The sequence below is a fragment of the Malurus melanocephalus genome, unplaced genomic scaffold (genome assembly GCF_030028575.1).
Source record: "Malurus melanocephalus ecotype Western Australia unplaced genomic scaffold, MMel_1.1 scaffold_62, whole genome shotgun sequence".
Lineage (NCBI taxonomy): Eukaryota > Metazoa > Chordata > Aves > Passeriformes > Maluridae > Malurus > Malurus melanocephalus.
In genome coordinates this window covers 917395-933809 of record NW_026623294.1, presented here as the reverse complement: position 1 = coordinate 933809, position 16415 = coordinate 917395, and the positions used below count along the sequence as shown (strand labels likewise).

General features: G+C 42.4%; 1 protein-coding gene across 1 annotated transcript in view; it reads right to left on the bottom strand.

Moving 5' to 3' along the window:
• LAPTM4B (lysosomal protein transmembrane 4 beta) overlaps window positions 1-16415 on the bottom strand; it is a 59351-nt gene that overhangs the window by 21328 nt on the left and 21608 nt on the right. The window contains exons 3-5 of the mRNA XM_057366249.1: window positions 14015-14088; window positions 13257-13379; window positions 5391-5489 (exon numbers count right to left, since the gene is read on the bottom strand). Of these exons, the coding sequence (XP_057222232.1) occupies window positions 5391-5489; window positions 13257-13379; window positions 14015-14088 (296 nt within the window). The remainder of the gene's footprint in view (window positions 1-5390; window positions 5490-13256; window positions 13380-14014; window positions 14089-16415) is intronic.

Below are 16415 nucleotides of genomic sequence, written 5' to 3'. Positions count from 1 at the left end.
TAGTAAAGGCACATACATGGAGAACTCCAACTTTTCTAGAATTAAGCAAAATATCACTGTTGTTTTAACTGGTAATGGATAGTTCAGTAGCTTTCAATGCTCAGATACCATGGGCTGGAAAAGGCATAAGAGCCAATGSAGAACGGAGACTGAATATAGCACACTTCTGTGGGGACACAGCCTGTCTTTATAAGAAACCCTTTACATTAAGCCTACATGTTTGCAAAACTACTTCTATACTCCTGTCAAAACTCAGAGTGAGGGAAGCCCTGTTTTGGATAATACAATCCTATCTGGGAGAGGCCAGTGGGAGATTTATTTTTGAATGCTTCCATTCTATTACATGTGGTGGATAAAACACAGTTAACCCCACAACAAAGTCCTACAGCTCTCCCAGCTCTGAATCTTAGCTCAAATCAGCCCTGCTCCGGCATGCAAAGGCTGTTTCTCAGTGGGTGAGGTCTGTTTCTGGAATTAAGGAGGTCATCAGCCAGCACACCAAGGAATTGGCTCCAAGACACTGACCCACATACGGTGGAGGGTGGCAGCAGCTGGGAGCACATCCTTGTCCAAGTGCTTTGGACATGGGCTGTTGGCTTGCAAATCAGGAGTCAGAAAAACTTCTTTTCTCAGCCTGTAATTTTATTTAAGGTTGTTCCTAATAATTATTTTCTACCAGTACTGCTGCACCGCTAAATGGAGTTCCTGATTCAGTTACCAATTTTCTTTCCTGAAAGACTTGGCTKAGGTTTCAAATACTGCTTTAAAATGTGTGGCTAGACATAGAGTATATAAATACATTGATTTTTATCCCAAGAGACTAATGCTCACATTTAACATTGGCCCTACATAGAAGGCCTGAACTCCCTTGCCCTAATCCACCTTTAGTGGATCTCCTGCATACCTTAGCACAGACTGGTGACAGACACCTTTTGGGGGAAGCAGCCYTACGCAACCACCACGAGAAAGAACAGGTACATAAGAAGGGCTGAATGTAGCAACAGGCACTGTACCTACCTCTAACCAGCTTTCAGTCTTTCCCTTTGAATGGCAGGAAATTACTTGAGACCCCAAGGAACTGAAACCCACAAAACTTTGTCACTTGCCTCTCACTGCATTTGCAGACGTGCTTGTTAGGCTGCATAACAACAGTAATGTACTGCAGACCTGTGCTCATCAGACGCCTGAGCAGATGGCTGAACAGCATTTTTGCAGAAGTTAGAGGYTGTTGTATCGTGCTGCTTCTTTAACTCAGCAAGGGAAGGTCTGTGCTGATCTGGGTCACAGCAGCCCTCTGGGTAACCCCTCTCTGGCAGCAAGTGTGGGGTGAACACCACAGATCCAACAGAGCTCCCTCGGGTTAGTAGCTGCCTGCACTGAATCCATTTGACTCCTCAGCTGCTTTGAATTTTCTGTTTACAGAGCTGGGATGGGCTTCAGTAACTGGTGAAAATGAGATAAAGATTTCTACACAAACTGAAATTTATATGAAGATTTCAGAGGGATGTTAATGGCAGACCAACTGACCACATGTTGGTGGTCAATTGACCATGTTTCCCATGTTGGTGTTACAGAAAGAGAAACAATGGGTTGCTGTGCTGATAAAATCTGAAATTAAATCCACCTTCTCAGCACACTAGAATGTGTATCTTGTGCATATAAAAAGGCTGTACAACAACTGCTTAGAACGGAAAGAAATGCTGTGGAAAGAACTGACRATATTAAACCAAGCCATTGGTTAGCAACACTTCAAATGGCACCTTATAGGAGTCAGGATATCACCTGTTGACTCACAGTCACACACTGATGTGTGCAATTTAAAGCAATTGACCCCAGCTTTAGAGATGCTTCTCCCATAAGCAACTTGTCATCAGCAAGCCCAGTGCTGGGACTTGTCCTAGGCTTTTGTGGAACAGCTGGCAACCTCGAGGCTCTGTGTTAGCCATTCCTGGAAGTGAGGATCAGAGCTTGGCTCTTGGGGTTGGTCCCAGCTGCTGCTCCAYCAGCCCTGCAGGAAGGTAGCAGACACCGGGTGATGTGCTGCAGGTCAGGGCTCCCCCTGACAGGAGGCAATCCCCTTGGGCTGAGACACCAAATCTCTCGGGGTGAGCACAGAACTTCATTCCATATAACCCTTTCCTGTCTGCTGGGGACACCAGGACAAGAGCGGTCTCATCTCCAGGCTCAACATCCTGTACATCCAGTTTACAGCCATATTATGGAGAACAGTGCTAATATTCAGTTTGCTGAAGATCAGCCTGTCTCACTGAACAGGAATACCTTTTGTCTGCCCTGCTGGCAGCTATGTCTTCCTACCCACTTTTCAAAAAGAAAAAGGCCAAAGAAGACAAGAGACCATACTCTGAAGCTGTAGAGTGTTCAGGGCAGCCTGGGGGAAAGGTTTAATCTGGTTATGTTTGTGCTCATCTGAGATCATTTGGGCCTAAGGAGCTTCCCTATGATGGGGAGGTTGAAGCCTCAACTGTTCTGTTTCAGCAGCTGGGGCTGGCTGGAGGAAATCAGGGCCCTCTTCTCCAAACCAGCTGAGAGGAGGACAGGATTCAAAAGCCACTTGAAGTCAAGTGTACATGGATATAAATACATTTGTGCTGCTGGATGTCCTTCCTCAGCCAGGTATGAAACACCTATGTTTCAAGGTATGCAACTCCAGTTCAGTTTCTAGACAAATCCAGCAAATGGAATAACACATTTTGCTCTACACTAGAAAGTGTTCTGTGTGAAACCACCTAAAGTTCCCATTAGATGCTTCAGATCTGAGTAAATCATAAGGACTAGAAAGACAAGTGCATGTGTGTGGTTAGCTGGCTTGCTTTCTTACTGCCCTCTCTTGTCTCCCTTCCCGTTTCACAAACCCAGGACTGCAAAACACAAACCCAACATCTAATAATCAGAAATCATCTTGCTTTCTGATCAGTAGTGTTTTCCATTGCATGGAGCTTCACCCAAAACAAAAGTGTCATAATACCAAATATTTCAGAGGAATTAGGTGATTATGTTTCACATTTCCCACCAGTTAAATTAAAATTTTCCTAGATAACGATGTTTTGGTTCCTCTCCCTATTTCTAGTTGAACTCCAGAGGGAGAGTAAGCTCAGGCATATATTTTATGCACAGAACCTTTCCAGTTTCAGTATATAAACATACTAAGATCTGTTAAGCCTATCAGTGATAAAATGTGCTGCATCTGTGTGTGTTCAGCTTTCATTTCATAGAACAGATTCTGTAAATCTGAATAGCAGCTCTTCTGGATAAATAAGAAATTCAAATAAAAATGCTAACTGGAATTTAGCATGTGTTTTTGTGTGAGTCACATTTYTTGTGACTCACTTATATAATAATATGTTGCTAGAATGAGCATTATATGAGCCACATATACTCCTGGAAAAAAACATGTTACCACGTTAAAACAAAATGAGTCTTTCACACTATTAATTTCTCAGGTTTCTTGTCTCTGTAGTAAGCATTTTTGCCATTCCAATTTTAGGTTTTTTGGGGTTTTTTGGGGGTTTTTTTTTTGGTTTTTTTTTTTTTTGTTTTTTTTTTTTTTTTAAATAAGCTTGAAGCTTCCTTGGCACACTTAGTCAATGAAACACCAGACCCATGTGGGGCAAAAATGAGCTCTTGGTTGCACTGGAGAAGTTTGAAGAGCACATTCCTTGTGGAACCTGAGAGATCTATGTATTTAACTTCACACATACTTCTAAGAAGTGGAGATAAAATCAACTGTATGGTGTGAACATATAAAGGCAGAAGGCTAAACTGTATTGTTAAATCATAAAAGAAAAAAGAGCACAGCTTCCTACAGCACCTTAATACACCCTATCTGTTGGGTTTCTTTTCTCAGTTTTGAAGTAGCTTCAATACTTAATCTACCTCTTTTGTCTCAGTAACTTCCCCTGTATATGTTGTCAAATGTGTTGTCTGGAAGCAACATATTTGGCRTCACTGTGGCTCTTTGGGACTTCTCCAACCTAATGCATAATTGCTCTGCAGAGAGAGCAAGAGTAATCTGAAATAAAGTCCCATATAAGAAATACAAAACCAGCAGCTCTGTGCTGTGAGAAACCTGCAGAAGGGTGCAAGAAGAGGGCAAACATACCAGCATACTTTACAAGAGGCCCAATGCTCAGGGCACTTGTCGGGAGTCAAAGACAATTGTTTTTCTTACGTTGATTTGTCTGATTTTATTCTGAGCTCCTTTTGAACTTCTGTCCCACAGCAGGTGGGGGCTGGCCTCACTGGACAATCAACCTGGTGGTGGTTTCACAAGAGACCTTTCTGGCTGCTCTGGGTGATGCTACATGTCCCAYTTGTCTGGTACCTGCCACCTCCAGCCCTCTCGCCTACTAGGTTTGCACARCAGCAAATAAATGCTCCTTCCTGGTGTCCTTCTGTTGCCTGGTCTGACAGTTCTTTACATTGCTCCTCCCAGGAGGGATTGCTTGGGTTTATTTACCTGCTCTACAAAACGCTTTCTGAGATTGGGCACTAGAAGGGAAGTCATGCTTCCAGAGGTGGTGGACATCAAAACTGGCTAAGAAATTAAACAATATATTTTTTATGGCTTTTCTATTCCTTTCTTAATATTCTTAGCATTTGATTTACTTGATCAGTCAGAAATAAGCTAAGCTAATATTTTCACAGATCCACCTGTTACAGCTACAAGACCCCTCTTACAGGTGGCCAATGTCCACTTCAGAGTCCACTGCAGTGTTTGTGAAACAAAAGTGTCCTTCCTCAGTGCCCACTACTTAGAATTTTTCACCACTGAGTTTCTCTGCCATTTCATTGTTCAGTCACTCTATTCCATGACATTCTCCTGCTAAGATTTCTTGGCTAATTGTTTTCCCTATTTTGAATGACATTGCAAAAAAAAACCTGTTAGATTTCCTTCCCTTTCCCAGATGTCTTACGAATGCACCCATCTGCATGGGTCTCAGTGTTGGAAAGGCTGATCATTTATCCTTATTCCCTTTTCCCTAGCTGCAGTCTGTGAGATTACCTTTTCTCCCTACACAGTTTAGGGTGCTTTTTAAAGCTTTTGATGGGAGACACTGCCAAACACCTTTAGAAAACACAAGAAGCCTGTATCAACAGGCTCTCCCTTGTCCACTAGATGATCCACTACTCCAAAGGATTGATAAATCATGAGCTCCTCCTACAAGCATCACACTTCCCCACTGTGGCCTATATGTTCTTGTGCTTGTGAGATTTTCCACATTTTTTTCATGATGTCTGTAACCCTGTTTTGTAAAGTTATCAGGCTGTCTGGGCTGTAGTTACCCAGACCTCTCCTAAAGACAGACCTCCCAGCAAGKGACATCCCACCCGTGACCAGAAGTAGACTTTATACACAGTAATGCACTTACCTTAAAAGCCAAAATGATGCTTATGAAAAGGAGAATAATCACAACCAGACACGTAGGGTTCACAGACATAATCTCTTCCTTGTAGGGAAAATTGTTGGGCTGCATAAGCAAAAACCAAAAAAACACTATGAGTCAATCTCACAAGTCATTTAAGAGCCATTCAACTAGGGCATTCTATAATCAACAGCTTACAAAGCTGTCTGTGATCTACTAAATCGGGACCTCTCTGCACCAACAACCAGTTTCAGTAAGTTTAGCTACAACAAATCGTGAAGACTCAGCTGCCAAAGGTTCCCTGAGGGCTGAGGGATTTGCTTTTTGCTTTCGATGTGGTGTGGGCTCTCTTTTCCTCAGTGCACCCTGGGTTTGTATCTGACACAAACTCACAAAAGTCTGAGAGCTTTGCAGCAGGAAATCTTCCACCATGGGAAATGGCAAGCAAATCCCATTCTTACTGACTAATCGTGCTGGCACTGGCTGCCAAAGAACAGTGGCAGCTCTTTCCAAAAAATCAAAGCAGGAAAAACTGGACAGCGAAATCCTTTCACCTAAATATTTGATGACATTTCAAAATACATTGAGTCTATTCTACTCCATCTAATTTGGGTAAATTTGGGCTACTTCTCTAGGAGCACTTGTTAGTGCTGCTATGTGCATGTCCCATGCAGGCATGGGTCCTACAGGCAAGCCATGACTTGAAATCAATGTCATGATTTCAAGCTGAAATGTGCCCCAGGCCCTTCTGTTACTGCATACATGAAATAGAGGTGACAAAATTAATCTCCCTAATCTCAAAGGCTCTAGTGATTTACAGTTGTGAAACACTTGGGGATCAGTGACTGAAAAACAGCCTCTAGAAATGTTTTACTGTATTTTTTCATTTCTTAAAAACTCCACAACCTTTAAAATGAATGTTCCAAATAGTTCTAAAATATTGCAAGACACAAGTTCCTGTTTCAGTTAGAATAAACCATTGTTCATAGACAGAGCTTTTATCCACAAAAGATAGCTCCACTGCAACAGTAGCTCATTATATCTGAATGCAATAGTTCCTTCCACACAACTGCCTTTTCCCTTACAGGTCTAATTACTTAACCAGGCCAGCTCTGCATCCTTGTCAKGACAATTAACTAGACCGAGCTATAACTGTATTCTTGGCAATGATGGTGTAAATCCAGAGTAACCCCTTAATAACCCTTATTCCAGCACTCGGCCCAGTGCATCAGCAAATTATCTTTTTTTTTTTTGGACAGCTGCTACTGAGAATAGCTCTTTATTTAGCGCTTCCATGAACTGTTCAGAGTGGTTAACATCAACAGCAGCTGTAACCGTTTGCAGATAAATGTTACATAAGCACATTTTCCACTTCTTGACAGCAATGTTTCTGTTCCTGTACCGAATTTCATGGCTGAACTTTTTATCACGTTATCTTCTTTGTCAAGGTACTGCTTGTTTAGGGAACTAGCTTGCTATAACTCAGTAAGTTACTGCTATTTTTTTTCCCCACAGAAGGTTATTCTAAATATAGTGCATCCAGTCACCCAAAGACCAAGAAAGCAAAAGCATATTCCAAGAAACAATGCACTGAAAAATGAAATAAAAACCTTATATGCATAAAATTTAAGAATTAATGCCCCAACCTGCACTCCTGCACACAGGAGGGAGATCATACGTTAGAAAGTTCAGCCATTCAAGGATAGTTACAGAAAAACTGTAATGAAATTATTTTTTCACTATTGACCTACCATTTAACAAATAGTCAAAATAGCCTGTGAATGTAATAAAAATTCCTATTAAGACTTTGGTTCTCCTACAACTTGGTTTTTGGGAACGAATCACTGGTCAAAGACTGGATGACTAAGTGCTAGGTTCTTGGCCATAATCTAATGGCCTGTTTCCAGACATCAGCTCAAATGGGATTTGCATGGGGGCAAGAGGAGGGCAAGAAAATGACCAAGAAAGTTCCCATTACCCTGAAAAGCAGGAACATCTGTTGGAGCCATAAATCCTGGTCAAGTCTGGTGCAGGCTGCTCAGCAGCACCTGGCCTTCCCTTACATCAGCACCAGCATTTCAGCAAAGCCAGGAGAGCACACGAGGAACAAATACTGTGTTTGTCCCCTTGAGGCTCAGCTTTCTGAGTCTCTGTCCTGAAGAGATGAGAGGTGTAAGCAGCCCCAGCGGTGTGATCACCCCCATCCACAGATGCCTGGAGATCTTGGTGCAGGAAATGAAAACTGAAKTCAGTCCCTTCTGGAGCTTCCAGGCTTTCTGTGTGAGAGGTTAAACTTTCAGGGCTGTGATGGATAGCCCAAGAGCATTGGGTCAGCATGGAAGAAACCCCTTTGTCTTTGTTTGTGAACTGGGCTGGGCTGGCCTGTGAGCAGGCTGATCTCAAGTCACAACTACAAATCCCTTTAGTGCTGTAGGAAAACCAATTTATAAAACCTGCAGCTTTTGGCAAAGAAACAGGAGAGACAGTAAGAAGCATCTCAACCAGCTCCAGTCTCACCTGGTACAGGGACCACCATGGAACTGGTGACATCAGGCAGCCCTTGGGGTCCCATCCATGGCAGCAACCATTCCTAAAATCTCATTAATTCCCACAATAGGTACCAAGGGCAGCTCAGATGAATCAAACCACTGGCCTTCACTGACTGCAGTGATGAACTAAAGTACTGATATGGATGCATGAGGTGGGACAAGAAAGTCTGCTCCTGTGTTGGGGGTTTGCTCTCATGTGGGAAGACCAGGAGCTGAAATCCTGCTGCTGGGAAGGTTCCAGGCACCMGGCTCGGTGCTGCAACTCCTGGAAAAAGATCAATGTCAAATGTTGTGTAAGGTTTGATGAAGCTGAGACTGAAATACATCAGGGTGGGAAAAATCAAGYCTATCACTGCAAACACAGGAGTGATTTTGCAGCAGAACATGATGAAATTTTCTATACAAATAAAAGGTAGTTGTAATGATGTTGCACTGACTTGGTAAAGTCATAATTAAAGTGTTATTTATAACCTTGTCACGAACATGGAGACGGCTGCATGCATAATGATATACCTGATACACTTCTAATTGAAAAAAAAAATTACTTCTCATTCATAACAAAACCCTATTAGACACTTAAAAAGAATCTAAAACTTGCATGGAAAGTACATTTCTACTGCATTGGTATTGTACAAATGCACAAGAAGAACAAAATGACAAAGGCTAAAGCCATTTCTCATTCCCTCAGCCTGCTTGCACAACCTTTTATGTCTTCTTTCCCCTTGGACTACAAAAATCCACTTTAAGATATGGTGTGGATTGTCATTTCAAGTTACAATCCTCCAAATACCAAAATCTTACAACACTGAAARAAAATGGTAATGTGTCTGTAGAATTTGTAAAGCTCTGCTATGAAGTTAGTGGTACTTCCTTGGAATTATAAAATGGCATTAAAAATATCAGAAAGGACATTTCCTTTTTAAGCTTTAGTTTATAGGAAAATTTTTTTAGGTTTAATCTCTTGTGTTCTCTAGACGTTTCTCCATGGATTTAAAAGCACAACTGATACAACCTGAATTGTTAGGCAGCAGCATTGCAGACAGACCCACAGTGAAGCYACTTAATACACTTTGAAATTCTGTTTAGATGAACTGTCACAATCCTGTCCTTTGATAAAAAAAAAGTTTGTGTAACTCAGTTACAGACCAGCCTGTTCTGCACCTCTGCTTCAATCCATTTCCCACACTGTTATCAGATGACAGAGGACAAAGTGTTTAATTTGAAGGCTTTAAAATGCCCATATATCAAAGATTTAGTGGGGCTAAAGGAAAGAAATGTGCTTTAGGCCAAATTGCTTTAGACCTCTACTGCTACAAGAACCAAAATGATTTTTATTTTACATGTTTGATTTACTGTATGGGAAGACTTTTGTTTTTTAAATGACAATGATAATGACCACGACATCCAATGTAACTCTTAGAAACTCTGATCACCTTAAAACTTATCAAATGCAAGTTTTGTAACATTCACTTATTTTACATGACCCTTTATGCTAAATTGCTCTTGCAATCTATGGCAATTAAGTGCACACCTGTGAGAAGCTGGGTATCAAAAGGCAACAAAAAGTTTCCAAAGACACAGTTCCTAGGAAAGAAGCAGCCAGTGCAGACTGATGTTACCAAACACCCTGTAAACACAATTGCAACATTTTCAGCTATGGCCCCACCCAGCTTATTGTTGTGCACTCATCATCTTACTAAAAGAACATAGAGAGTTTCACAGGAGCTKCAACTCATCACAGACTGAATTCTGGCAGATGTGCTCTAAAGTAAATAGATAATGAACCCAGATACTAGAAAAGGAAGCTGAAATGGCTAAAGACACAGCATTTTCATCACCTTAGAGCAAACAAAAAATTATTCTGAGACTGCTAAATGCATTCTATCACCTAATGTAGAGTTTCTTCCAGATATTCAGTAACGGATTTGAAGGATAATTGGGATTTTACATTTACCTTATGGAGCTGTGCCCCCCCAAATATCATTCCCCAAATGCAAAGCAGTTTTAGAGGAACAGAAACCTTAAGAATGCCAAGAAACATAGTCTTTGTGTCCTGCCTACCGTGGCAGACTACTGCAAAGGGTGTGAGGGCAAGACAACTCTAGGGCTTATTTACAAACGGTCAGGAGGGATCACATCCAAATGGCACTGCATTGATGGTGTTATTGCTTGCATTTAGCTCCATCTTGTCCCAWGCCTGAGGCTTTGATAACACTGGATGTGCTCTTCACATCTCCCCTTCGCTTCTGCCCTCTCAGACAAAGTGTATTTACTCTGAACCAAATGTAACAATCTTATGCCAACTAATGTAGCCCTTCCAGGTAAAGGTACAAGAGGTTCCAGTTGAGCAATTTGTGCTCAGGATCACAGCTAAGACACAGGAGTRTTATCAGCTTCAAAGCAGATGTAAAACAGCTTCAAAACTTAGTTGCATAGGTGACATTAGCTGTACAAAATTCACCACAGCTCTTAGTCGTTTTTCCCCATCATTAATCTGCAATAAGAGCGATAAAATACAAACTAATCCTTGTTTCTAAATGAACTTAACTTGGACTAGCTTCAAGCTGCTCATTAGCATTACGCCTCACATCTAATTTAAACAGCCTTTTAATACCTCATTATTCTCTGCATGTGAAACCTCTAATGGCACTACCTCTTGGTCTTCCTTCTCAGTAAATGAAGCAGGGAAAGCTGATCGTCTGCCATCATACTACAATATATTCAGCTTTTATATAGTCTTTTTTTGAGGAACTTTCCTGCATGTTCTCTGACTTTCAAACATTGTTTTTCATAACCAGACTCCATAAATAGATGGAGAAAATCCACATTACCAATAGAGAAGGGCAGTCTCCTCTCCATTACTATTAACTGCTCTTTTTTCTSCCCACAAATCCCAAGAGCAGTTTTTGAAAACAGCGAAACAACCTAGGGACACTAGTTTTGGCATTTAAATCCCCAGCCTGTTTACAGGATCACTGCATCCCAGGCACAGTTGTCAAACCGTATGCTCATCTGTACTGCTCAGGTTTCTACATTTTTTTGCATTTATCTCTGTAGCACATTAGTGGCTGAACTCAAGTTCTCAGGCAGTCTAGCTCAGTGTCAGCCACGGGTTTTATTGGAAGTGAATTTGCTGGGAAAGTCACGAGTACTGCCACTGGGAAATGCAGAGATGTGCTCTCTCCGGGCAATGCAGGGCAGCGTCTTTCAGAGGATGACACACAACAGCCAGATTATACTCCAGCTCACAACCTTCCACCAAAGGACTCAATCCCTCTTGACAATGAACCTGGAGAAACTCTCCCAAGGCTGACATTAGCTTTTGTGAAGTGCCTCTTGGGTTCCAACATTATTAATGGGAGCCAGGAGGAGCATGAAATCTGCTGCTGATTTGTGGAGACCTTTCTCTACTCAAAACAGAAACTCACTGGCAGATGGTCAGCTTGACCACGACCTTTTGCAGTCTGCCAGCTAACCTCTCCTAATCCATGAGATACATCCTGTATTGATCCAGTGCTCTATTGTTGCTCTGAGCACCGTGCTGCAAAGTCAAACATCTCATGAAAGTCTATTATGTCCCTGCCCATCTTTATTGACAAAGTCAGTAATCTTGTCAGTGAAGGAAAATGAGTTTGCCTGCAGGACTGATTTTCCATGAAACTGTGCTGGCAGTCATTAATCATTTTTCTCTGGTCTAATCYTTTATCAATTGACTGTCCTCTCAGCCCTTCTGTTATTATTCTGCTTGGTAGCAATGTCAGGCTAATCGGCCTATAATTATCCTGGAAATCCCCTTTGCCCTTTTGAGCACTGACAGTTTAGCACTCCTGAGTCCTGAGGCATTTCATTACCAGTCCGGAATATGATTTACAATAGTAAGACAAAGATGTGTGCAATGGAATATTCTAACATTCCAGAGCAGCAATACAGATCACAGAGTGCTCTGCTGCACCACACCCAATCCCTTCCAAGKACTGATCCTGATGTTTCTGCTACAGAAGGGCCTATGATTTTTTTTTTTAATCTGCAGGAAACACAGTGATGTTATACATTTCTAGAGGAAGAGCTGCTCTTGTCCTTCCAGTGAGTCAGCTCCAAAKGCACCACCAGATTTTCAGCAAAAGAGCAAAGGCTTTTAAGTGCCCATTTCACAGCCTGTTTTTGTCCCTGTTTTGTGTTCTTTTACAGTGACCAAGACAGAGCAAAGCCTGTTTACCACTCATGCTCTAGGAAGTGCCAGGTRTTCCTGCAGCCACACAGATGCTTGTGCTGCCACAAAAGCAGGGCTGGCACCCATGACACAGCAAGGGACTGTAGGCAGGAGGGCTCCAGCAGTGGCAGTGCCAGTTTAGCACCCACCAAACCATGGCTGTGATCTGCTCTTTTCCACTCGTATCTCTGAGAACCTTTGGATTTATTTCTCTGCTTCTCTCCCAATGCACCATCAGCTGTGAATGCAGGTGGGTGTTAAATAAGTTGAAGGATAACAGGCTCCTGATGCATCCCAGCCCTCACTGGCAGGACACATTGCCTCTTCCTGCAGATTTGTGAGGCTGCTTATCTGCCTGCTGTTTCTCATTACCTGTTATTTATACCAGCCAGCTTTCCATCCACACAACAAAGTTCACAGACAAGCTAATCTGTATTCAGGCTCTCAAGGCAGATTTTCAGAGAYGTGTGCAGCACTGGCTTCTCCAGAGCTCTGCGACTCCACGTGAACCCTGCTGGACATGGGATGTGGCGCTGTGATGAGACAGAGGTGTGGGCTCTTGTCTTTGCAGTAGGGGGTTGTGATCATATCTTGTCCACTTATGCAACACTGCCCATAGGTGAACAGCCAAAGCAGAAAAAGAAGAGAGCCTCTAAATCTCCCTAGGACAGAACCCAAAGTATTTTCTAGCAAAACCAAACCTACACTCAATCAACCCCCTGCCTACTGAAATGTGTTCTAGCTACTGAATAAATTTAAAGAAGCAACAAAATATCCTGAAGTAACACCAAAAATAAGCCGCTGGATATGAGCACAACAACTTTGAATGCTAAAGCAATTATTTGTCATCTGTCTTGCAATATGAGTCTCTCTGAATGAATGGTGCTGAGAGCTTTCACATCATTGCAAAACTTCAGAGCYTTCCACAAATACTATAGTAAATTACTAATGTAACCTTGCAAGGATGTTGAATTCAGACTGCAAGGACTGAGAGAACTTCTCAAGGACTGTATGAGAAGGACATCACTGGCTAGAAATACAGGGCAAACACTGCATCTTACAGAGCTTTTTCCCCCAAAGCCCCTAAAGGCTTGTGAACATCAAGTGATTTACCAGTTGACGGAGGTAGTCCTGAATTGTGCTGGGATAGACGAGTACACTGATGGCAACCAGCGTGTTGAGAGCAAAGTCAAAGATCTGGTAACAGAAGAAAGGGATGATCCAAGCCGCATGTTGCTGAAAAGAAAATAAATCAGAAACTCATCAGCTGAAAGTTAAAATAGAGGGATATATGTCTTTCTACAGGAATTGGGAATATTTGACATTATGCAGTATAAATCAGCTAAAAGAAATATGACATTTAGCCATAACATTTAGCCAAACAATATAACATTTAGCCAAAAGGGTTGGCCGAGGCAATTTGGCTGCTGAACTGCAGTAATATGTGCAGTGCACCGCACAACTCATTATATTAGGACATTCAAAAACCACATCATACTTTTCCTTTCTAATTAATRGGATTAATGTTGGGACAAACCACAGGCTTGGGAGGCAAATGGGAAAAAATTCCCTTAATTTTCAGAGGTACAAGATTCAGTTCTCTGAATTCACATTCGCCCAGAGCTTACTCATCTTTGAAACTGCAAACAATCAACACAACTGGGCAGTCCTGCTGCCTGCAGCAGGGGGCCCTGGGGTACCACCAATCTAAGAAATCAGTTCTGCTGCCTCTTCAACATTTTCTTTTCCCCCACTCAATTTTCAGCTAAACAAATAAAGAAGCAATTGTTATAAAACATTTTTCTTAATTTTGTTTTTACAGAGGTGTGTAATTCACTTGATTYATGTCTTCACCAAATATTCTGAATTACCTTATATGCGCCATATGTAGCCATTGCACAGATCAGAATCATAAGGAGAGAAATCGCAGTGGCAATGCACATATCTGGAAAAGAGACACATTGGTGATTGCAGATAAATTCAGAGCTTGGTTCAGTTATTTTGCCATCTCCCTTGTGCAGAACATCTCAAAGGGCAGGGTGGGAGATGGGTGGAGATGGGATCAGGTGCCCCATTCAGCTATAGCTGGAGTAAATCTCTGGCTTTTGTGGGGAACCTCCTAAAGACAAGAAACRCAGATAGTGCTTCTGCCTGTGCAARCCTGCAGCATCCYAYTGTGCAAACCACTACAGCCTCCATTGGAGTGTGGAGACAAATMGTCTGATCTTTCCAAGGATTTTCAAAAACAGTTTTGACAAGACTATTTAACTGGTGATGATGACATCTATAGTCAGAACGTGTCTGCTTTTCTGCACTACAGATTGTTTCTTCACCAACAGCTGCTGCATACCATTGCTCATAAATCTCTAGACTGGAAAAGGAGCAAAACTGGCAGAAAACAGCTTCTTAAAGCAGAAAAAATGTCTTGAAAATTTTCATTTCAACCAAGAACACTACAGAATGTATTTATTAAAGAAGATGTACAACTGCCAGGAAAGGTAAAGCTGTAAAGGAAGGAAAATATTCGTTTCTGTTTTGATTGCAGTAATTATAGGACTCCTATCTTTTCCTTCTACTGCTGATCAACTTTCAATTAACTTTTCATTAGACTTAAGAAGTTCCTAAGCCAAGAACAGTTGGAAGGAGATCCTGGGGGAAAAAATTACATWTGCTTGGTCTTTTCATATGCACCTYCCATGATATCATAACAGACCATTGTCAGGAGATCAGAAGTGAATTTCTGAACCTGACCTTACAGTGACTTGGGGAGTGCAATGGAACATTTTGCCTATTTTTCTGAGGTTGAGCCAGGGCACAAAGAGGATGGAGAATGTGAAGTATATGGGACAGGGCTTTAGAGACCCCACCTCTGTYGGTGTCTGTGAGGTACCTGCTGTTCACATTGCTGTCACCAGGTGCATTAAACTACCTGCCTTGGTGAGGCACTTGAGAGCTGAGATGCACAAACAGGGTTCAAGGCTGTTCATTACCCTGACTCAGGAAGCATTCAGAGTGTGAAAATTACTTCTTCTGATCACAGAGTTGCCACAACATCTAACTCCAGCACATGATGAGCATGCCACTGCATGGGACAGTCCCTCCAACTCCCTGGAGGCATCAAAATCAGGAACTGGGTAGGTGCCCTGGAGCCTTCTGTCTCTGAAAAGTCCTGATCTGGTAGCTGTGGACAGGTCTCACCTGCCASCACCAGGAAGCACTGCAGGCTCACCCAGGTTACGGCTGACAAGGAAGGACAGGAACTAAGTGYTGTGTGTCATTATTTCCAGCCTATCACTATGATCATCCATGTAGAAGACAAAAGACCCAGTCCTTGATTCTTCTGTGCCTCAGGGAACACGAACCTTGCCCCAGATGGCACTAATCCAGATTTCTGCTGGCCCTTGATGCAGAGAGGAACCTGAGACTTGTGAAGCTGGTGGAAAAATGAGCAAGAGGAGACTGTTGCTGGCAGGTGAGGACATCTCCAGAGGTTCTCATGTTCTCTGGGCTACAGGCTCCTYGGGCACTGTGCCCACCAACAGCAGGATCAAGGACTTCAGAACCCAGGTCTCCCCTTTTTACAGAATGCTGCCTGTGTCCTGGGTTTCTTTTCTCTCTCTCTCTAGCCCTCAAATTTTGTCCTTGTGATTACATAGGGACTCAAATCTACAGAAGTCCTATGGCAGGCTGCYTCCTAATTTAATGGACTAAACTTAAAGGATGAAGTGCCCTTTCCTGTCACTTGGAGAAGCACATTCAAACCACTGTAGTCTGTTGAGGCCCTGGTGCACAGATACATATGCTCACAGTACATATGCTTGAATCTTTCTCTGACTGTCAAAATAAGCAGGTCTGACCCAGGAGAGGGGCCCACACTCAGCAGTGAGTTAAGCTGCTCCCTGGCCCTCACTGCTTCCTTCACAGAGGCTTCTGCAATTCAGCTCAGCTTTTGYAGCACGGATGTTACAAATACCATTGGGAGCCAGCTGGGCTCCCTGTYCTTCATTCAGGAGGGGATGACATCTCAGTGCAGCCCAAACTGCTCTTCAAAAGCACTTCCTTCTCTTAGAACGTGTAGAGAATCCACATGGCCAGTGTAGGTATTTGAGTTACATTACCTTGACCAGTTTCTAGGTGTTTAGGAGCTGTAAAAGCTGTTAGAAGTAGTCTGAATTCTGCCCTCAAGAAGAAGAATTTCCACAAAATATACCTTGACTAACAAAAGGTACTGCAGTCACTTCAGACACTTTTAGCTGTGTGGCCATGCACTCT